Source organism: Phaethon aethereus (assembly GCF_964289735.1).
Source record: "Phaethon aethereus genome assembly, chromosome: 5".
NCBI lineage: Eukaryota > Metazoa > Chordata > Aves > Phaethontiformes > Phaethontidae > Phaethon > Phaethon aethereus.
This window is the reverse complement of record NC_138579.1, coordinates 27,580,499-27,603,816: the sequence shown is the minus strand read 5'-3', so window position 1 is coordinate 27,603,816 and position 23,318 is coordinate 27,580,499. Positions and strand designations below refer to the sequence as shown.

At 39.3% G+C, this 23,318-nt stretch overlaps 1 protein-coding gene across 1 annotated transcript in view; it reads left to right on the top strand.

The window, feature by feature from the left end:
- Position 1: 1 nt before the first annotated feature.
- The window catches only part of LIN52 (lin-52 DREAM MuvB core complex component), a gene marked incomplete at its 3' end in the record, with an annotated part of 42,620 nt that continues 19,303 nt past the window's right edge, over positions 2-23,318 (top strand). The window contains exons 1-5 of the mRNA XM_081999950.1: positions 2-143; positions 237-311; positions 461-498; positions 988-1,054; positions 2,219-2,302. Of these exons, the coding sequence (XP_081856076.1) occupies positions 125-143; positions 237-311; positions 461-498; positions 988-1,054; positions 2,219-2,302 (283 nt within the window). The 5' untranslated portion in view covers positions 2-124. The remainder of the gene's footprint in view (positions 144-236; positions 312-460; positions 499-987; positions 1,055-2,218; positions 2,303-23,318) is intronic.

Here is a 23,318-nt window from a genome sequence, read left to right as displayed (position 1 = left end):
GTTCGGAGGGTGGTTTGTTTTTCCTCTCCCTCTCGGGCTCGTCCGCGAGAGCGGGGTCACGTGCCGGGGGGGGGGGGGGGAGTGTCCCGCGAGTACCGGCGACGTGTCACGTGAGGTGGGCAAGATGGCGGCTCCCACGGACGGTAAGGCACGAGGACCGGGCGGTATTGCTCCGCTTCGCTCCCCGTCCCGCTGGCGGGGCCTGGGCGGTGTCTCACTCCGCCTCTCTGTTGCAGGCGCTGACCTGGAGGCCTCGCTGCTGAGCTTCGAGAAGCTGGACCGCGCCTCCCCGGACCTGTGGCCCGAGCAGCGTAAGTCCGGCGGGCCCGCGGCCGTCTGTCACAGCCACGGCGCGGCCCTTCCTCGGGCAGCTGCGTGGGCCGGGCTGAGCCCGCGGGGGCGGGCGGGGTGCCGCCGCCAGAGGCGCTCACCCCCGCTGCCCCTCGTTTTCTCTTCCCAGTGCCCGGGGTTGCCGAGTTCGCCGCCTCTTTCAAAAGCGTGAGTGATCGCTGCCTTGCCTCTCGCGTTTTCCGCCCTTCCCGTGTGGTGTGGTGGGAGATCCGCTGTTTCCTCTTGTGGGCTTCACATCTTTTTTCTATAAAACGTATCTCAGTGATAACTTCACTATACGTTCGAATAATCCTTTTGTTGTAAAGATCTCTTTTACATAATTTTTTTTTTTTGGTACCTTACGCAACTTACTCTGAATGAGAGTTACACCCTGGAAGAAATAAACGGCTTTAAACTTGAGGAGATCCTGCTTTTCATATTGTCTTTGGCTTGTGGGTGGTAGTGTGCCGTTTTTAACTCTGAAAAGTCCAGGGAAAGCTAGAAAACAAGATTAAACATTAAAATATCCCTATAGAGCAACTGAACTCTCATATTTTTGCTGTTAGTGTAACTAGTTCTCAATACAAGAATAGTCTTTTTTGTATAATTCTAAAAATGTACTTATCTGAGTATGAACGCTTATTTTTTCTAAAACAGCCTATTACAAGTTCTCCTCCCAAGTGGATGGCTGAATTAGAAAATGATGATATCGATATGTTGAAGGGTGAGTATGGATATTATGGGTAGGAAGTAAGGTTGCCAACGCCAATGGGAATTCAGTACTTAAGAGGCTTAAAACACTTGTTCTTTAAATGTTCTGGAGGTGGATGAATAAGGAGTAGTTCTTTTATGGTGTTCAGTACTTATTTCAGAGCTCTTTTGTCCTGGGTGCCCCAATGCTTGTGCTTTTTTTTTTTTTTTAGTTATACTGTTGATTTGCCTCACTTTTGAAGGTAGGAGTCTTCTATCAGTAAGCCCTGTGGCCTCAATCTGCCTCACCTTGGCAGAATCTCCAGCTCAGGAGTCTATGTTGTTAACTGGATTAATGAAAAATATGTATCATTATCTCCAAGAGAATATCCAGATGTCAGTGGCAGGCTGATTTTTCAAAACAAGCATGCAAGAATTAGTTGAAGCAGGTGTAACGTTACATGTATTTCAGTTACCTCACCAATCTCTCACTACATAAGTATAGTGGGTGTCTGCTGTAGTTTGAGAAGTGGCATGAATTTTTTGGTGGGTCTCAGCTGATCAAACTTGGTGAGCAGCTTAGACTTGTCGATTTACTTGTTCAGAGATGCTCTATGCATGTGTCTTCATTCATAGATCCATGATCTCTAATGGAATGGTAAGGCTGTATGAGCAAGTTCGCGAAGGGCTAGCTAGCATGTAGATTTGCTGCGTGTTACAGCTATTAGTTTGTAGTAAACATCCTTGAGCATGCTTTGCCTCTCATGTGAATTCCAGATAAGCTGTTCCAAAGTGAAAGTGGGAGAAATTAACTTTGACTTGCGGCAAGAAATGTGCCTAAACATGCATTATTAACATATAGTACATCCATTCCCTTGCGTACTTCTTCGTAGCTTGTTCACGTAGCAATCTGAATTTACAAGAACTTGCAAAATATGGAGCACAAGTTGCTCATTGCAACAGTGGCAGATTACAGTATGAACCAGATCCGTGGCTGTCTTTTTCAGTAGAGAAAGCTGGTCTTTTCTCAGTACGTTAAAATCAGGGATGGTATCAGCTTGAATTTGGAATGTACTCTGTTCACTGGAAATAGATCCTGTCAGAAGTATAACTTGGAAGTGCTCTGTGAAGTAGTAAACAGGTAAACTGTCACTAGAGGGCTATAGCCAGTGTTAAAATCTCTACTTTTCTCTCTTAGAGTTGGGGAGCCTCACCACAGCTAACCTGATGGAAAAAGTTCGTGGCCTGCAGAACTTGGCGTATCAGCTGGGACTGGATGAATGTAAGTGCTGTATGCAGATGTGACTAACTGCACTGCAAATCTTCCCACTAAAACATGCACTCATGATACATTTGTAGCTGGAAAAGCGTGTTGGCAAGTGTGAAAAGTGTCTGATAGTCACAGTTAGTGACCTTCCGAAACGGCTTACATCTCCAACTTAACAGCGTACCTGCATGGGGGAAACAGCAGAAATAACAGGAGGTCATGTGTCAGTCTGGTGTTGTCTAGTGGCACAGAGACTTCTGTTCCTGACTTAATGTTGACTTAGATAAATCATGTCACTTTGCTTAACTCCCACTCAGATACTGAAGCTATTTCTCAGAATACTTGTGTCAGTAGTTTTGTCAAACTTCATGTACTGCCTCCACAGTGAAACTTTAATTTGTGTGTAGGATTCTCCTATTGCTTAGTGTTCATAAGGTTTTCTACTTCTGTAGCTGTTATTTTTTTTTTCCTACACTCAATTGTGGCAGGAAGTGATAAGTTGACCTTCATCCCACTTAGACACAGCCAATTTTTATAATTTTTTTGAAGAAGGAGCAGCTTTCAGCATTGCATTTAGGACTCTATTGTTAACAGATTGATCCAGCTTTGAGGATTTCAGGAGGATTGTGTTTCTTTTAAAGTTGCCTGTACATACTGACACATTTAATTTTTCCTGCTAATTTTGGTCTAGCAGAGACCTTAGTTACAGTTGCTTTTGGGCTACACAAAGCACCAAAAGTTTGAAAGCTTACAGGTCGTTCACCTTTCTTTCAGCAGTTAACAAAAAGCAGTAACAGACCTTTAGAGTCCTCTTGACTGTAAACCTACGATATCCTAATGCTTTCTTATTAACAGATCATTAAGCCTATTTTAACACACTCCGTGCAAATTTATTTTACTTTCACTGCTAACATCTATTAAGACTGTATAAAGCATTTAGTGGAATAGAAGTTACAGTATAACAATGTAAAACTGAGTCAATACAAAGGTTGGCTGATGATTGGCTTTCTCGGTTAAGCTGTAGGTTTAAATGTCGATAGTTTTGTACTGCTAAATGGAGTTTTAAGCAGAGCCTGAGTTACATTAAAGCTAACAAGGTTGTTGTTTCCTTAGCATTATTTGTTGCATGTATTTCCATTTATTTTTACTGCGAACAAATAAATACGGAAAGAAGACAAAGTGAGCAAACAATGAAATATCTGAGGTCTGACAGTTACAACCTTTAGTCTAGAGTAACTGAAGTCTTGAATTTTCAAGCTTTATGGAAGCTCTCCATGTTTTTAACTTCTTGTCACTGAAGTCTATTTTCCTTTAGGCTATAATACATTGAATGCTTTATGTGTCATAATATACGTTAATCTTAAGAAAATTTCCACAATTAGATGCAGAGTTTGAACAGTGCTCCTCAGGGCTGTTTTTTCCCAATACTGTCTTTAAGTTCTTTTCTCTTACAGATTTAGGTAAGTGAGAGAACGAGAAGAAAAATTCAAAAGATCTGTTTATTAAAGTTAAGGGACTTGTAATTTTGGTCCAGAGGTATTGGATTTGATTACATCTTTGTGTATTGAAATTTAATAGTCCCCTTTTGACTTAACTGTCAATTGAAACTGGCTGTCAAAACCAAGATTAAACCCGCTGCTGACCAGTCTCCTCTAGATGGCAGCATGAGGCTTCCCATAGAAGTCTTGCTGCTTTTTTTTTTTTAATGACACTGTACTGTTTTCAGTCATGATTTGAAGTTTCTTCTTCCCAAAATGGTTTTTCTGTGACATATTTCCTGTTCTTAATGTGCACTGTCTTTTTTTTTTTTACAGTATTTTCAAACGTTTTATCTGTATTGTGAGAAACAATTCTGCTTCATTGTGTTAGCAACTTTTCCTTCCAACCTTCTTCTTCTATACCCCATTTCAAATCCTTTATATTTTCACAGACTTCTGGTTTTGTCCAGGTGATTGATAAAATGCTGTGCAGGACCAGAGTGATTCCTGCAGCACTACACGACAAATGTATCTATTGAGTGACTTTGTAGTTATGTTGTGAGGTCTGTTATTGAACTGGTTCACAGCACACTTCATGTTAACTTTACATTAGAATTGATTAAGCAAAGTGACATGTGGGACTGGGTGCCATTTGAAACGTTCACCAAGGTACTATTGCAACACTAAAATTGAAATCTGAGTAATTGATTTGATGTTATGTAGTTTGATAAATTAATAATTACTGAATTACCTTGTTTCTTAAATTTATATGAACTGTCTTATTATTTTGTCTATACAAGCGGGCTTTCTTGACAAATTTGGAACAAATGTATTGAATGCTTTGTCCATTTTCACTGCTTTCATCTAGGAATGGCTGAACACTATTATCTGGATTCCTCATTCTTATTATACATAATTCCTGCTGTCCCTAACTTTTTGGCCATGGATTTCTCAGTTCCTCTTTTGGTTTCTTGCTTCTCACAGATTTCTATTCTTTACAACTAACTTTCCGCCCTCTTTTTCCCATAGGGCTACCTTTACTTTCTGTAACGCTGGCTATTTTGTTGAATGTCCCATGGATTCTGTGAATCTAATTAAGTTGTTAACTTATAACTTACATTTTCTTTCCAGCTGGTTTGACATCTGGTGTGATTTACAGTTGTCCTTCACTTTTAGAAGTAGCCAGTTTTACAGTCACTGCTATTTCACTGGTCTGCACTTTAAGCTGCATATTCTGATGTGATTTAAATAATTCTGTCTTGATTAGTGCAGAGTTCTGTGAACGTTTTTCTGTATCAGATGAAACTGAATAGGCTTGCTCTGCTTGGATTGTCACAGTAAGTTCAAGAAACAGTCAGCTAGAAACGTCACAGGTGATTCTTAGTGTTAGAGGTCTGCGATAGAGTGAATGTCATTCAGGCTGGAATAATGCTAACACAGCTTCCTCTAGTATTTTAAGTGAGCATCTGAGGAGTCAGGCTCCTTACCCTCTGTTATGGTTTCTGTGCAGTCTAGCACATACCTGTTCAGACTGCAGTAGCTTTATCTGATAACAGATCAGCCTCTGAGCGTGTGGGATGATAGTGTCAAAGGAGAGCTTTGACAACTGAAATGGTTTATGTTATTTTTGGTAATGCCGGTTCCCTCCTCCTTGTCTGAGGGTTCATTTACTTCTTTCTGAATAAGGTAACTCTTGATCTGTCCAGCCATGTATCTGATTCTGCTAGCTTCAGTAGTACCTAATACATTCAGTTCCTTCTCAGACAAGGTCAATTGCTTATTTTCGGTGTTGTTTTACCTTTATAGCTTAAAAAGACTTCTGTTTGGCAGATCTTTTGCAACTTTTTCTAACCAAAAGAGCACATTGCTTTTTTAAAAATGTATTTCTCGTTGCTGGTTGCATGATCCCCTGTACTTTCATTTCCCCTTTACTAAGATGCAAGCCATTAAACTGCCAATAAAAGATGGGCTATCTTCCATAAATCAGAATTTCTTATTTGCACCATTTAGTTTGCTGATGACTTAGGTTGAAGATCTTTAATGTGGATCAGAGAGGATCTCCAAGGTGATCCTGGGGAATTTCTTCAGCTCTCCTCCTAGCATGCTAGTAAGTAGATTCTTGCTCGCTCATGTCTGTTCCTTGCAGAGTAGTCTTCCCTTCCTTAGCACAGAATTCACCTAAAGGATAGCCTTTCTTGAATGAAGCAGGATTTTTGTAGCATGAACCCATTAGTTGTTTTTTATTTTTACTCTTCTCTTAAAGATAGGCTATCCTTGGGTCTGGTTTGTGTATTTATTCTTTGCTACAAGGTGGTTCTGGAGTTCCCCAGCAGCTTCTAGGTTCAGGACCTGGTATCAATAATAATAATAAAATATTTTTAAAATAAATTATTTTTCAACACACCTTCTGACACAGCTTGTGTTTCCTTGCCTCCTTTTTAAGCTATGTAAAATTCTACCTCATCCTCTTGCTTGTTACTGCTTTTCTTTTTTTGCTTCAGTTCTCTCATTAAAGCTTCTATTTTCCTTCTGTTAAAGAGTTATTTTATTGGTTAGAATACATTGCAACCAATTTTAGTATTAAAAATCCTGCTTTGTGTGGATTTTGCTGTCCCTGTTAATGTGGGTATTGTAAGGCTGGGAGGAGGAACAGGGCTCAATGGACACACGTACTTTTAATTGTTCATGTAGTTAGGGGTGAGTTTGGGAGGCACGGTATCGCTGCAGAATGGGAGCATCAGCCAGTCATCTCTGTTGTTGGCAGAAGTCTGGGCGGGGGGGAAGTATAGGCGTATTGCATCGTTACGGGCTTTTTTCCCCTCTGTGTCCCTCCAGCTTCGCTTGGAGCCAGGTAGTGAGCACTGCAGAGCGAGGTAGCTCTTATCTGGGAACCCAGTCACAGATCCTGACTCAATGTCTGTGGCCCACAAAGCAGCAAATTTCAAAACAGTTTGTGTAAATAACTGCAAATTTAGATACCTAGGTCTGTTTTTCCACTGTGCGACCCATTACAGCTTTCTGAGCATCTGAGTCAAAGTTGACTTTACAAGATCTTTAAAGTCTTGATTTCATGAGCTAGCAGCCCTAGGAGTGCATACATTGCTAGTAAGCAAACTTAACTTGGTGTTGACAGATATTTATTATCCTTGATTGCAGTTATTTTTAAAGATCTACCCTGTCATCCTCTTGAATATACATATACAGAGAGGTGTATCTGAGAATTACATACAGAGACACAAATATATTTAAAAAAAAAAAAAATTTTTTTCCCAAACTTTGGAACAAACTTATCTGTATAAGTAACAGATAGGTAGGATGGGAAAGCAGGAAAAGCTTGCCTCTGAAGGAATGTGGTTGTCCAGGGACTTTCTGAAGGCCTTGCTTTTTCTTCCCTGTGAATCTCTGATATTTTTCAGATAACATCTGCTATAGTGGTTCAGAAGTCTTAAAATGTATGTATATATACATTTTACATATATATACACACACCTGGTATTACAGCCATGTTTATAAAATCTCACTGATGCCAGAGAGATTACCTGGCTGCTATGCTATCACAGTATCGTTTCAGTGGTAGCGCTAGTGCAAGACTTCCTGAAAAACCTACTCTTTTTAAGCCCTAATATTGTTTGTGGAGGTAATGGTGCTTTTATGCAGTATCTGCCTTATACATTAGAAAATTTATAATTTCCCTGTCAGTCATTTTTTTGTTAGTCTGTTCTCTTACATCAGATTAAATTTTTATTTAGATTTGAAGCTGTTTTGTGCTTTTCCTCCTGTAAAATCAGGAATGCAAGAATGACTGTATTATCCAATGTCAAATCCTCACACCCTTTCACGAGCAATGAGACAGTTACTGAACATGCTTAAGCGAGTGTCCATATTTATAGTTCCCCATGATTTTGTGTGCCCTGGCTTTCCCTGGACTCTAGCAACTTTGCTCCTATTTTCTTTGTAACACTGATTTATTTTCTGTATGTGTTCAAGCAAATTAAATATCACAGGTACAGTGAAAGAGCTAGTTGATGCTAGCTATCAAGGGCCCAAGAATGAGACCTGGATGACCTGGGAGATGTCAGGTGAACAGCAAAAAGTTGGCCATCTTGTAGCACCACAGACTGATAAAGGAAAAGTCAGTCAGTGATAGTTTGCCTTAATATGAAGAATGAGTAAATTACTAGAAGTTTTTAGCCTGGAGAGAGGCAATTGGTGCAGTATGTGAAAACGATCTGTAAAATTGATTAACACAGAGAAAGTGTGAATAGGGAATAACTCTTCAATGTTTCTCATAGTACAGGAGCCAGCGAGAATAAAATAGCATGTTAGGACAGACACAAGGAGATACTTAATGCTGCACATTAAAGGCAGAACTCGTGGTGCAGGAGGTTGTGGGCATGGTGTTTATCTCGCTCAATAAATGAGGCAAATTATTGGAAGATAAATCCATTGAGGGTGTCTAACCACAGAGGAAGTCACCAGTGGCTTGGAAATCTTGGAGATGCAGAAAGCTGGAAGAGATTACTAGGCGGGTGCAGCAATGTGCTTCCTTGCTCTTACAGTCTTCTACAGGCGTTTGTCATCAGCATTTCAGAGTCAATGTGGTGGGTTAGAAGGACCTTTTGTTTGACAGTGGGGGTTTTTTTGGTTTTATTTTAGTAATAGGCTAGACTGCATGGTAGTTAAGTAACCGCTACCAGAAATCACTGCGGTGTCCCCATAATGGAGACCCTTTGAGAGACGGCAAGAGACAGATGGGCACGTGAATGAGGAACAGCTACCTTGCTCCCAAGTTAAGCTGTCCTTGGTTGTGAATTGTAGTCCTCTGCATCCTCAGCAGCCTCTGAAATTTCTGGAAAATCATAAAGGAGTCCTTCTGAACTCCAAGGTATTTACAGATTGCCACTCTTTCTCAGATTGGTAGTCTTCAGTTTTTCATTTCGCTCAGATAAATGCTATGTATTGTGATCTTCTGCCTACAAGTTCAGCTTTTTTGTAGGTTTGGAGGGGTAGAGCAGTTCCATCTCTTTCCTTCAGCAGGATTTAACTGTAGCATATTTTGAAACATAGACACTTAGTTCTGCCTGTGATCCTTGCAGGCTAGTCTCGGCATGGATAATTTCAAAGCTAGGATAGCTCTTCCCAGCATGGTTGAATGTGAATTCACTCATTGTTTTATTTTGGTTTTTTATTGGGGGGGTGGTGGTTTTTTCCACTTTGATGCTGATTGTAGGTACGATATGTTTAAATCAAGGCCTCTGTCTTTGGTGGACTGAACTTGTATTATCTATTAAACTAAAAAACAACAGGGCATGACACTTAATTTAGTGTTAAACTTGAAATTTGTGTAAGTTGTTGAATTTGAATCAAAGTAAGGAAAGGAGACATGACAGTTTATCCTCTTACTGAAATGTCTCTTTCCTTTTTCCTAATGGTTTGTATTTTCTGGGAGTGTCTACATGTAGTACCAACATACAGCCTTTAGGCTCCGTGCAAAACACAAGGCCTTCATACCCAAAAAGGCTCAGATCAATGACTGATCAGGTAAAAATATTTCCTGACCATAGCTACTTTTTCTTTAGTCCTGAGTCAGTCAACACAGAGGCTTTTTAAGCTCAGAAGCCTTACTTTGCATTTATGAACATGCCCTTGCTTCCTGCAGTCTGGTTGCCTTGTGCCTTTTCTAGTTGCCTAGTGCCTTTTATAGTCTGTATGTACACTTGTGTGTAATAAGATGTTTCAGATTCTTACATTTGTAGGAAATTTTTGGGCATCTATGTAGAAGAGCAGACTCTTTTCTGAACGTGGTGTTGTGGTAGAGCTGGAGAAGAGAACCGATTATTGGAAAAGGAAGAAGGAAATAAAGTGAAAGAGGATTGCATGATGTGAATCCAAATGTAGATTCCACAGCAGGAATGTCAGTGCCAGTTATTAGAAGGATACAGCAATGTTCTTAACATCTTGACTGCTGACGAAAGAGTAAGGAGACTGCTCCCTTTTTCTGTGTTAAAAACTGGCACCTCCAGAAGTATAGTGCTTCTAGCACCAGTGTGTCTATTAATCCAAAACTAGAAGGAAGAAAATATGGTTTGGAATCGCCTACATTGTTCTAAATATGTTGGACTTGGAAGAGAACATTATATGCCAAGTCTAGTGCTCATTATGTCCTTAAACTTAAAATACACAGTTTACTTTTGCAAGGTGGGCTGTCCTGCACAGGAGGAAGCAGTTTGAAGTGCGTGTACTTCAGTTATTTCTGCTCTTTTTAGAATTTTCTTTGTAGCAACTGTGTTTTTTCTTGGTTAGTTTCTATGCTCCCTGCCTTGGTGAATGAATCTTCATCATGTTTCAGTTTTGCCTGAAAACATATTTCTCCCTTATTTAGTACTGTGTTTGCAAGGACTTTTTGTGAAATAGCATACTTCATGTGCTTCAAAGCTTGAAGGCAGAGTTTTATAGCTGGACAACAAAATTATGCTCTTTGGACACTGGGTTTCTGTAGTATGCAGTTAGCTTAAGGATTTACTTAGCAGAGTTAGTAGACTTCTCCCAGAAAATGTTTCACATTTTGAATGGTTCATTTGTGGGTTAGGAAACAATCACAGAGTTTTTCAGGAAGGACGCAATCAGTTGAAATGGTTGTTTTTGTTTTCCTTACCAGGAAAAAATATGGAGGCTGTTTTCAATGTACATTCATAGTAATTCTCAGTCCTTATTTATTGTTTCAGAAACGTGAAAAGAACACTTATGTTGTCAGTTAGGGTGTTTATATGGCTCTGTCACTCCGATGTCCAAGCTGCTATGATTTCCATGTGAAGCCTTGGCCTTTCTTCCAACTCTCTTTATCCACTCCTCCCATACTGTAGATCTGCTTCTTCATTTTAATGCACAGCGCTATGGTAAGAGATACTCTGTGTCTGCAGAGGGATGAGGAAATCACCTTTCCTCATACTGCTCACTGGGTGGCTTATTTACAGGCAGGATTCTTCTGGGGCGGCTCGTGTTGGAAGAATGAGACATCAGAATGCTGGCTTGAAATTGCCATTCATATGTGATCTGTGAATTGGCTAATTTTGACATGTAGGTAGTTAAGAAATGATTACAGTCAGAGGAGTCATGACCTCAACTTTTCATCATCTCCATTGGCTTGTGCCCCAGTTTGGAAGTGAAGAAGGTATAGGAAGTTTTAATTGTACCTGTGTGATTTATCCTCAGTCAGCTCTTTAATTTCTTCTGGCTGTCTGAGGTTTCCGACACGCTGTAAATTTCTCCAACTTTTTCATTATCTGCAATTTCTTTATGACTCATGAATCGGAGTGGAGAGAGAGTGTGGATTTACAGCAGAGATAAACATGTCCATAAAGTCTGTATCTGTGTCAGTAATTGTACTGCTGTCAGTGACTGTCCTGTTTTACAGGTCTCTCTTGGGAGAGGAGCACACTTTGCTACCAGTGTCAGAGAAGTGTTCGCTTTGATTTGCATTAACTTGCCAGGAGATTAGGTTGCGATGGTGAGGACAGAAATTGAGTCTGGACCTTGGCTGCTATTGTTTTTTTTAAAGTGGGTGTGTGGTTGAGTTGCCCTCTATGTGCAGAAAAAAAAGCAGGTCCACACTGTTCTTAAATACAAAATCGGTGAGATACAGTCTACTGATGATATCAAATGTGATACTATCCGTATGCATAAATAGTGCATCCTTATCATAAAACAAATGCTGTATCTAGGTAACTGTCATACATGGAAAAAATACTGCATGGATCCTTAGGGTGTTCTCTGTCTGCTGGTGAAGTAGAATAAATATTTCTCTAAGCTTCAAGAAATTTTTGCATCTTTGCTTTCTTCCCCCTCCCTTACTCTGAGGGGAAAGTGCTGTTGTGAATTTGGATGGCGAGTACTAATAGAGCACCCTAGCCTTCAGGCTTTGATGACTCTGCTTGCTGCAGTGGAGGTGTATATACTGTTGGAGTTTGAGAAAAGGGAAAAAAATCTCTAAAACTCTCTTAAATGTGTCAAAAGTTCAAAATCCTGCAATTTCTCTTTGCTTTTATTTTCTGTTTGTTTGCCTATTGATATTTGTGTAGGTATAATCTCCTTTTGTTAGATTATATAATTAGTGTAGGCAGGGGTTTTTTGGTCTGACTTACTAATGTTTTGTCACAGTAAGAAGGTAAATATTTTCCCTCATAATTATTTTTAAATATTCAAAGTGACTGTAAAAACCCAGATTTCCATTATGTCAAGTATGCATTGAGACCCCCAAATGCCGCTGATTCAATTTTTCTAAGTCTGCTGGGCACCTTTTACAGAAGGGAGATATCACAACTGATGTAAACTCTGTGATTGTGTAAATAGTTTTTAAATGTACAGAGATGTAGGAGTGTTAGAAATGTTAAGATGACATCTGACATTGCATGGTGGTTAATTCTGGAGCCTAATGTTGGAAATAAAAAGGGGAGCTTTCTGAGTGTTGGATAGTGTCCATCTAGCGCTGGTAACTGAGTTTCCAAAGCTATGTATAAAGACCATGGGCTAAGTGGCCCAATAGCTGGCAGATAACTGTGCTCTTACAACTGCTGTTGATCTTAATGAGTGATGTTCAATGCAGCAGCAACATTCTAAGTAAAAGCTGTGTTACTATGAGATGCTAAAAAGCACCTGATCTTTATTGAAATGTCTTTTTTCCTTGTATCACAGTGATGGCTTTCATGCTTTTTAGGGATGATGAATGGACTTCCAAATACTTCCATCTACAGAGCTCGTTATGAGTCTATGCAACTTGGGCTGGGGAACCCGTTTTTCTGCGTAAGGAGATACAGTCCATTCGCTATCATTCTTTAGGCAGAGTAAGAGAGTGGTCCTCAACATACACAGAGGTTCTTGTGTGTCTTGGCTCAAATGAACAGTGAAACCACCATCATCTGTCTAGACAAGCAGGGGGTCAATGGAGCTTGACTGAAGAGGTTTTAGCCACAAAAGTAAAGGAATGGGCTGTCACATTAAAGCATTTCTACCTGCCACATGCTTGGCACAGAAAGAAACATGACTACAAACAAAATGTTCTTACATTATACTGTCAGAAGCCTATTTTTTGCTACTCTCATTCTGACAGGATAACTTGTAGACTACTGTCAGTGGAGGAATTGAGGATGGGGAAAAGTTTGATCAAGCATAAGGTTATGTGCATTTTTCCATTATGGTTTAAAAACACAAAAATGCCAAACAAATCTCTGGAGATGCTCTGGCAGGGAGTCTTAAACCTTTGCAACTGGTCTGTATTTATTGTTTAAAATTCTTTTGCCATCTGTAGCTTTATGCAATTAAAACTTTTCTACTTCTGCGTTAATAGAACATTTCCTCTGTATTTACAAATTTTGGAAAGGTTATCTCTGTATCACCTCTGTCTGAAATGTTTTTCTGTGAATATTGGCTCCTGGCAGAAGCGAAGAGAGAATTTTCTTCCTCAATGTGGGTAGCTGGACCTATTTGCAGAGCAGCAGCTGATCCTGGTGAAAATCGCACTAGAGTGTGGCTTTGGAGACCTTGGTTCAGTTTCTGGCACTACCACTGTTCTGTTTAGTCAGTTTATTTGCCTTCTCAACGTGTCCCCAACTGTAAGGTGGAGTTCATGTTAACTTGCTTTTGTAAGACATTGGAAAAATCAGATTGTAAAAAAACAGCATATAAAGCCTTTGTCATTAACTATCCTGTACTGTTTGTTGTTGTCCCTTGCTTGGTGCTATTATATGCCACAGGAAGGCATCATTAGAATGTCGTCAGTAGAAGTAAAATGAGAATATGGTGATGAAACAGATCCTAGTATGAAGTGCTCTTCAGCCTGGGACCCAAGCAAAGTAACTAAGAAAAGCAAGGCTGTTCTGAGCTGTTTACAAACCTTACATGTAAAAATATCCATATTTGCAAGCAGCATAAAAATTAAAAGTTATTAGTATATGTTTCCATACTAATACCAGGGATTATTTATCTGTTTGGTGGCACATTTGCCCTGCTAGCTCAGAGACAGTGGAGTTACTCAGTATGTAAGGATCAGTCTCACTGTTTTATTTAGACAGAATTTGTGCTTTGGAAAAGGAAATACAGTATATTTGTCAAATAGACTGAACGTATATTGATGGGGTATTGCTATATTCCTTTTCAGTTTGCTTTATTTTGGATCAGGTGATAATGCCTACAAGGCTATGTGAAAAATCTCCTAGCATTTTGTTGCTTTATTGAGTGTTTTCAGTTGTTCCGAGCATGAAGTCTTCTCTAAGATCAATAACGGACTTGCCACCTTACCTCTTGCATCTCCAGTAAATGCAGCTCTGAACATCCCGTCTGTATAATGTTGCTAGACCAAGTCCGATAGTATCTGTCTCTTATTGCCTCATTAACTTGTGAGCATTAGAACAAGATAAAAATGCCCTAAAGCCTCTTATCTGATGATTGTTGTAACCTTCTGAGTGCCATTAGTTTAAGTTTGCCATCAAATGCTTCCCCTGAGTATAAGGAGCACTGATTAAACCTGAAGTGTCCCCAGAGGCTTTTACAGCTGTCATGGGGGCGGTGGCTGCCCCTCTCCAAAAGGAAAAGGGGGGCCTGAGGTCCCAGTGGGGCGGCCACTCTGCAGACCTCCACGTGGCTGCCCCAGCTGTTCTGCTTTGCCTAATGAATTGTTTTACAAGGAGAGGCTGGATATTGTCATCACAAGCTGCCTTCCCCAGGGACTGAAGCCAGCCTGATAATGACTAATGTTAGTGATAGTAATTGAAGTGTGATGGCTCTCCAGGGACTTGCACACGCGTAGAGCTGTCAGGCACTTGTGGCTGGTACAGTCCCATGAATACCTCAGAAATGCTTTTTAATTGCTTGACTTTCATAACTAGTTCCCATATATCTCCTGTGGAAATATACATTTTTATGGGGGGAGGGAAAAGAAGCTGAGGGCTCTGCTATGACCCTCGGTTTACACATGTAGATTACTGCTCTGACGTGTTTCCAGTGAGTGTGGCTGTGTGTTCTTGCTCGCCTCTCATCTTAGTGTGGATCTGTTTGGAGTCTCTGCACAGGCGTGTACAACTGATTTTACCCAAACTTACCTTTTCTTTTATGTCTAAGGCCTGTCTTCTGTGATACCGATCCTTGATGCATAGAGATTGTACTTGATTATAAAAGAAGGCAATAACTGTATTTCAGAATATCAAAGGATCACTGGTATTAATAGCATGGAAGTAATGATAGCTATTTGCATTTTGTTAGGCATTGAAAAATGCATCTAAGATAGAATAAAAATCTTGTAAAAACGTAGCCTATCCATGTGTTCCAACAGGACTGGAGTTTATGGCCATGAGCTTTCAGGGTTTTAGGATAGAGAAGTGACTGATCTGTATAAAACAGTGTGATTTTATTTTTTCCCTGAAGATTTTCTCCTTTAGAAATGCACCGTTGAATATAGCAATGGGCTTGAGATAAAAAGAGCTGGAATGGGGAACTGTACTCCTGACTTCCAGGATAGCCTTTTTATGTGTGGGGTGTGTTGTTTGTCGTTTGGTTCTTGGTTTTTTTAAGTGCTGTGTTGGGATTGGCAGATGAAACTCACTGGGTTAAATGAATGTTTTCTGACGGTAATAGTATAGATCACATTATACCAATTCAGGAAACAACTTTTAAGAGGACCATGAGAATTGCCATACTCAGACTAATACTCTTGTGGTATATTGCCTCCAACAGTGGACGTTGTCAGTGTGAAGAGCTGCTCACTGTTCTGCACAATTGCAGAGGAGCAGGCAAAGGGAGGTTTCTTGCCAACCCTCCCTAACAGCAGTTGGTGTATTCCCTGAAACATGAAGCTTCTATAGCTTTATCTATTGAAAATATACCTATTTCTACATTTTTATGTAATACTTCTTCAGGATCTTGTTAAATTTAACAATATAATGTCACATGATTTTTAATTAAAGAGCTAATAACTTGAGTGCATGAAAGCTTACATTTTCCCCCCCAGCTATATCCACGAGTCTGAACTCTCGCAAATTTTGCTTTGCCTTTATTTCCTCTTACAGATTTCTTCAGACTGATTTAATTATTGTTCCTCTGGGGGTTTTTTTATTAATTTCTATACAGTTTGTTTTCATTAAGCAAATCTAATGGCTATAAAAGGACTTCTCATGTATGAATTAATTGGATCTGGTGTGATATTGTTATACTGGACTGACAGTTCTTGTGGCTTACTTTGCTACTTATAAAGCTGTTTTTTTCTGAGAGTCTATAGAGTGAAAATAACAGGTCTCCTCTATCTCAGTGCTGGCTTGGACAGAGGAAGAATGAAATTCATGTTTCTACTACTTGAAGAAACTGTGAGGAGAGAATGGATTTGTTCACAAAGCTGAGTGACAAGAAGGGGAGCTTAGAAAAGAGATAAGAAAGGGGAGACCTTGCTAAATGGCAAATATTTTTTTTGTCTTAGTTTTTGAGGGTGCTTGGAAGTATATATTCACCAGGTACCTGCCAATGGTATAATACTGAGAGTTAAAAGGATAGACTGCCTGAAGGTAGGGTTTTTAATGCTAGGTCGATCATGAGACTATGGAACAGATGTACAAGGTCAGATGATAAGATAGAAATGTGCAGGGAGGGGAAAGGAATCAACCTCATTTTTTGGTATTAAACCTTATTTTTTGTTTCACCTGTGGTTTTAAGTGACGCAATTCAGCCCACTCTGAAGTTCATGTGAAGTATCTTAGTAAATTCAGGACAAATTAAAATAGGTCATACTAATTTGTTCCAGCCACTTTATAGACTTAAGTGTTGAAAACTGTGTTTTGTTGCGCTTACTCTTATGTTACTCTTTAAGTGTAGGTCTATCTGGTTTCAGGCCTAGGGACAATATTCTGAGAAGACTAGAATTCAAAGGGAGCACATCTCTCCAACTCTTCCAGAGCATCCTAAAAGGACACTCTAGGTAATGGAGCTTTTAAATGAGACCCAGCCTGAGTGATGGGAAAGAGGTACAGTTTAAAAGGTCACAAGAAAAATTTTGATCATGTGGCTAGCAGGCTTCTTTGAATTAATTTCTTTCCTGAATTTCCTTGTTTAAAAACTGTCTTTGGCGGGGGGGGGGGGGGGATCCTGTCTCACTAAAATTAATAGTGATGGAGAATTTATTATATAGCTATTGTTTACTTCTCTCTTAAAAATCCAACTTTTGATCTTAATGTGAATTTGTCTGGGTGCTGAGACATTTTGAATTGTCTCCATCTGTACAGGAGGGCTTTGCTGTGGCTTTTTGAGTTCTAGCTGGAGATCTAAAAAGGTGCTTAATGACATTGCCAGCAGAGTAAACATACTACCTCTTCTCATCATATTCATTGCAAGTTTGCTCTTCACCTCCCTCCTCCAGTGAAGTGCTGGCTCTTAGAAATTTATTTTGGTAATAAAACATTACTTTATACTTGCCCATGAAAGCATGTTTGAAGGCTCTTTGTGGATTCTTTAAAGTGTCCAAGAGATTGTTGTTCCCTGAGCACACTGCAAACTCAGGTCATCGTTATGCCTGGTGAATTAACATGCAGAAAGTTAAGCTCATAACTTTCAGTGGTTAATTTAGGCTCTTAAAATGTGGAACCAAACCTTTGTTTGGCGTGCTGTACTTCAGTTGTCAGTCCCAAAATGTTATGTATGGATGGGTTCTGAGAAAATGGGTGGATTTATTCTTTCATAAATGTTATTTTTGCAGAAATTTTTCGTCACAATGAGGAGAGAATAAAGTTGTGTTTACTGCTTTTCACAGTTGTAAATCTTGACAGTAAAGCTAAAGGATATAGTTCAATTATTTTCCAGTGATTTATCTTACAACTTTTTACTGTAATTGTGGAGGTGGGAATAGGAAACTCCATGCTGCGTAAGTAGAGGTTTTCTGTTTGTAATTTAATTTTGAGGACACATTTTTGCTGATTGGTTGCTGCAGCACAAGAGTGGGGTTAATTGAAAAGTGTCTAATAACCAATTAAGCAGATTTTGCTTGTGTGTTGTTTTGAGCACTGTTTTAGTGAAAGCTAGTGAAACTTATTATAATAAAGTTCAGCAGAGTACATTTGCTGTGTAGAAATTATTTTACATTGATAGGACATTTCCATATGGAGAGCTTTCTGTGCTACGAGGCATATATCTATGCATTGTTTAAACTGCAAAAAGTGCCAGTTATTTTGGTGTCAGTATACACTGTTATGTAAAATCTGGATTTCCAGATACTTGATGATGTTTACAAACTTCTGTATTATAAATAATGTAAGTTTCTCTTTAAGTACTTGCACTATGTCTCTGAAACTTATTGTTAAATTTTAAATCTTTCTAGGTTCAGCGGCAATTCAACAACTGTTAGCTCCCATTTTCTTCAAATTAAAACGTGACTTCTGTTTTCTTACTCTAGGGCTTAATCTCTGTTCTACTGAACCAGGTAAAATTGGGTTTGGTCAGTAGCTGGAGGGGAATCTGTGAAGAGCCCAGGTGCTGCAATAAGCGGCGTTGGTGCCCTTCTCCCGGTGGATTGCTGAACTGTTATCCTGTGGTAGCTCTAGAGGGCTCTCTGCTGTTGGAAATGTTACATTTCCAAGGAGTTCTATGACAAAGGTCTTAGTAATAACCTGTTGGTCATTAAAGAACTCATAACACTTTTTTTTTGGAAAATGCTAACCTCATTGTCATCAGCAAAATACAGCATATGCAACTGGAATCTAATTTTCTCCAGTGTCAATTAGAGATTCTCATTTTTATTCTGAACTGTGTTCTGCTCTGCATGTAAATGGCTGTCACTTAAGTCACAGCATTTAAGTAGTGTAGGGAATAATTTTTGTGTATGCGGTTTGCAGAGTTCCTTGTGTAAGTCACTAGAAGTGTGATGTTATCAGCACTGACTGTATGTGCAAGAAAGACAGGAAATAATTATCCCAGCCTTTACTGTAACCATGCAGTTCATTACTGTAGTAACCTTAGAAGTATATGGGCATTGTTACGGGAGTGTTAGAAATAAATGGGCAAGATGGATGACAAGATGAGACAGGATGAAAGTATGAAAAGTAATTCTCAGTGGAGTAATAGGCATTTGTTGTCAAGTTGTATCAAGTGGCATTTAGAAAGGAAGGAATACCTATGTAATACTTCTGGGTTTTATTTCCAAACCCTTACTTTGGGTGTTATGGACATGAATCCCAGTTCTGCCTTGGTAGATGTGCAGTATCATGCTGGGTTTGACTGGGCATTCTGTATCAGACTTGATTACATTAAAATGGACTTTAAAATGGTTAGTTTGAAAAGGAGTCAAGGAGTTAAAGGTTGCAATGCAGTGCTCTCTGTTGTGATAGTAAATTCTATTCTCTTACAGTTTTGTAGGTTTGCTTTTCCATATACATGGTTTTGTGTTGACAGTACATTGCATAAGGGAAGCTGATGGCTTGGGAAGCTAGCTGGTGGCATTGGCAGGCTTTGATATGTGGGTAAGAATGCAAGGCAGTTGGGTAGGTAAGCCCTTTCATTGCGTGTATGGGCTAACATAAGCAGCGGTGTGTAGTAATTTCAGTGTTAATGCTGATGTCTTAAACATAGCCAAGGAAGAAACATTTACTGACATGAATGACAACAGTTTGCATCTCCTGGAGCAATTGTCTTTGGTTTCAGAAAGCCAGTGCTGCATTGCTTTCACTCGATTGTGTTGAAGGCTAGAAATAACTACAAATGACATCTGTGAAAACTACAAGACTAGAAATAACATCTGTGAGGACTAGAAATAACTGCAATGTGATTACAGCTTATATTCTCCAACACATTTGGGCAGTATGGGTTGGACATCCGTTACGGATGGCACGGCAGTTCTCTGTATGATAAGGAGCTTATGTATAGAAGGAGTGAAAATAACATTGAGTTTGATGCTCAGTGAGCTCACCAGTAAGAACATACGCAGGTGTCCTGCTTTACCTGCTCTGTGGTGAGTTTTGTCTTGGGTACTCGGCAAAGCCCTTACTTGAAATCACCTTTGTGAATTTACCGCTGAAGGGGGAAAAGGTGAAGTATACCTAGATGCATGAAGGGAACAGGTTGTTTTATTTTCATTGGTAGCATTTGTAGTTCCTCAAGGAATGAGGGCTGGAGAAACTGGCTGTTGAGAACTGCATCTTGATTAGATGTTTGAACCTGTTATAAAATCCTGTGATGTCTGCCTGTTGTGCCAGTGTGGAAATCCTACCTATATACTGGAGGAAAAGTATTGAGAAATCTTTCCTGTAAATTCTGTTTTTTCCCTTCTTCTAGGAGCTACTGTTCATAGTAGGAAAAATACATTGAATTACACTTGTCTGCATAAAACACAAGCTAATAACAATTAGACTATTGATTACTTTTTCGGGCAGTGAAAAGCTGCTGCTTCTATGATTGGTTTCCCCATGCCATCCATGACTTCAAACACCTGCAACAAATGGGTTCTGGTCATAGATGAATTCAAACACTCATTCCTCCTAGCATTTTGGACATATTTATTGCATGTACTACATCTTTTCATGTCTGACCACTGTAATTTGAGAGGAAATCATATCTTTTTTATTTAAGGGTATGGGTTGTACTAGTTTAGTTCAAGTGGGGATTTTATATCAGTTTTAATACAGTAGTGAAATTTTTGCATAATGAGCTCTTAAGCAAATTAAAACCTCATATGCAACTATTGAGCTTGTGCTTGTAAATACAGAGGGTAAACATAGGTGTAGCCAGTTTTAAACTATGTAGGGTTTTGGACTGTTACTTGAAACATTTTCAAGTAACTGTGATTGCACTGAACTAATTTCTGTGAGGTACAATATTGTGGAGTGGCATCTGCACCTGCCATTATTTATGCTTTGACTTGTTAGTTTTGAATACTTTCCTAGTCAGTTAATGACCAGATCAGAGTACTGAAGTCACTGAACAAAATGTCTTATAACAGTGTTTCAGAATTAGTGTTACAGAAATGCTCTCAATATGTTTAAACATGCTTCTGTCTATATTACGTATAACACTGTGCATTGTTAAACCCTGACAGTTTGAGATTTAAATAATTTAAGAAAAAATTAATTAAAAATCCCCTTTTAACTATTGCATCTGCCTGAGGGACATCCTTCTTGTTCAGAGGATTTAAAAATACAATCTGTATGTTTACTTCCCAGTTGAGCTGTTCAGAAATGTCACTAAGCACAGAGGGGGGTACAGTGAAAGTTACTTTGCACAAATTTGTATGGAGAACAAAAAGGAAATAAACATTTTCTGTAGTCTTCCATTCCTAGTTGTTTTATGGTTAAGTAAATGGTGGGTAAAATTCAGGTGAATATGAGTTTCAGAGATCACTAAACAGCTGAAAGGGATAAAAAGGTGCTTTTCACCAGTGCTGGTCTTGAACTGTCACAGGCTTTATGTTATCTGAAGCTGTATCCTAATTGCCTTAGGATGTATTAAGCGCATGTGGAAATCTTTTCACTTCAAGGTCTGCTTTTTACCGAGTACTCCATTTCTCTTTTTAAAACAATAAAGAAGTCTTGTTGTTGTTGTTAGCCATTTGCACTTTCTGGTAACCCAGCAGCATCAGTGAGCTTCTGTGTCTTAGTTTGAAAGTACAGTGGCCGTGTTTGTTGCATTTTAAAACCAGTTCAGTTGAAATGATTATAGCAAAAATAATTTAAAGGTTGTCACAGTCTGCAGTTTTCAAAAAGGTGAACTTTATATGTAAATGCATGTATTAATGTTACTTGGCAGTTGTTTTCAGCACTATTCTGAATGTTTTATTGGAACTTTTTAAAACGCTTCTATTTTTTATTATTATTATTATTTTGTCCCAGTTTCACCACATCACCTGCTCTGTTTAAGGAACTTATTCAGCCAGTCCACATCCTGAACCATCAGGATGGTAATTCTCTAGTTGTAATGGGTGGTAATGCTTACCCTCTGAAGTGCTGGCTTGCGAATGCTTGTATGATGTTCTGGCCCTAAATCTATTGATCGCGCTAGGGTCACCATAGCGCATTCCCCAGGCTGAAGTTGCAAAGTCCCCGGTCTCTGGATTGCTTGCTGCTTCCCTGTTAGAATTCAGTGTGCCAGACCCACGGCACCCCTGTCTTTCATGAATGGAATTCAAAAAGACACTTACATTTCCATAAATAAATTAGGAATTCAGTGGCTTCTTCCGGCTAATCAGGGCAGGCTGATAAACCTTGCTAGCTGTTTAATAAATGAATTGTGACTGATTACCTATTAATATGGACGCCTCAGGAATTCACCCTGGGGGAAGCAGAGCAGTGAAATAGAGAGGGGCATGGCCCCCTGGGAAATCAGGGCTTCATGTTTGCAGCTTAAATATCTCTGTGAAGTATCAATAAGGAGGTAATTGAATTTTGAACACAAACATGAGCGCCGAATGGATGAAGGAGAGGGGGGCTCTGATCATCTCTTCATGCCCCTTCATATTCCCCTCCCCTTTCCCTTAGAGACCACTCTAGTGAAGATAGATGCTAAATCCATTAAATAAAGATTAGACTCTGTCGTGGTAGAAAATGGCAGCTTAGCTAGATCCTTGGGCAAATTGGGACCTTTAGCAATACAGAAAATTAAAATATACATTTTTAACAAGTGTGCTGTCGACATGGTAATAATGACTGTGTGGCTTGTGGGGTTTGCTCACCTTTCAGATCTGCTTTTGTTTGGTTATATTACTTGCTCTTGTTTTGAAACCAGCCTGCTTGGTATCTCTGAAGCAGAGAAGACTTAGGGGAAGGAGGGTTTTTTTCCCCACCTTGCTTTCTGTCTTAGGCACTTTTTCTTGGCTCTTATGCTTGTAATAGTATAGAAGATCAGTACTCCCGTATTTGAATATGGAAATAATTAACTTTGGCTGCAGCATGCTCAGTCACATGTCCTGAAAAGTAGTTGGAAATAGTCTAGAGGAAGCATAGAGATGATATTGGAAAGTGAAATGTAAATGTGATCAGGCTTTTTTAAAATGGGTTTTATTCTCTGAGCATATGGCTTTGTTTTTAATTTACTCCACGTCAATTTTTCTGACATCTACCATTATGAGAAAGATTAGTGTAGGGGTATGCATTGTAAAACGTCCATGTTCTTTCTTGTCATGCAACGAATTGTAGAAACACGGCTGAAGTGGCCTTTAATAGGTGACAATCTTTTTAATACTGTGCTAGATGTAGAATGCAGTCAGGCCTTTTTCACAACTCTGCATGCCCCATCCTCTGTTGCAGAAAGTCAGCAGGTCCTCCTGGGTTTTGCAGGCAGAACCTCATCTGCCTGTACAAGTAGAGGACCAATTGCCATACTAGAGAGACTGCTCCTCTTTTTCCAAATAAGATGATCATTCTGCAGAACGAAATCCAAAAAGGTTCGTTTAACGTTTCTTAACAAGAAATTAGCCTTAACTAATATGTTCCTGGAGAAAATTGCTGTTCCTTCCTTCTAGAAATTTTTCTCCTTAAATAGTTCTGAGAATGCAAAGAGAAAAATAGGATTTATGCTTTGCTGAATTATAATGGACTGAG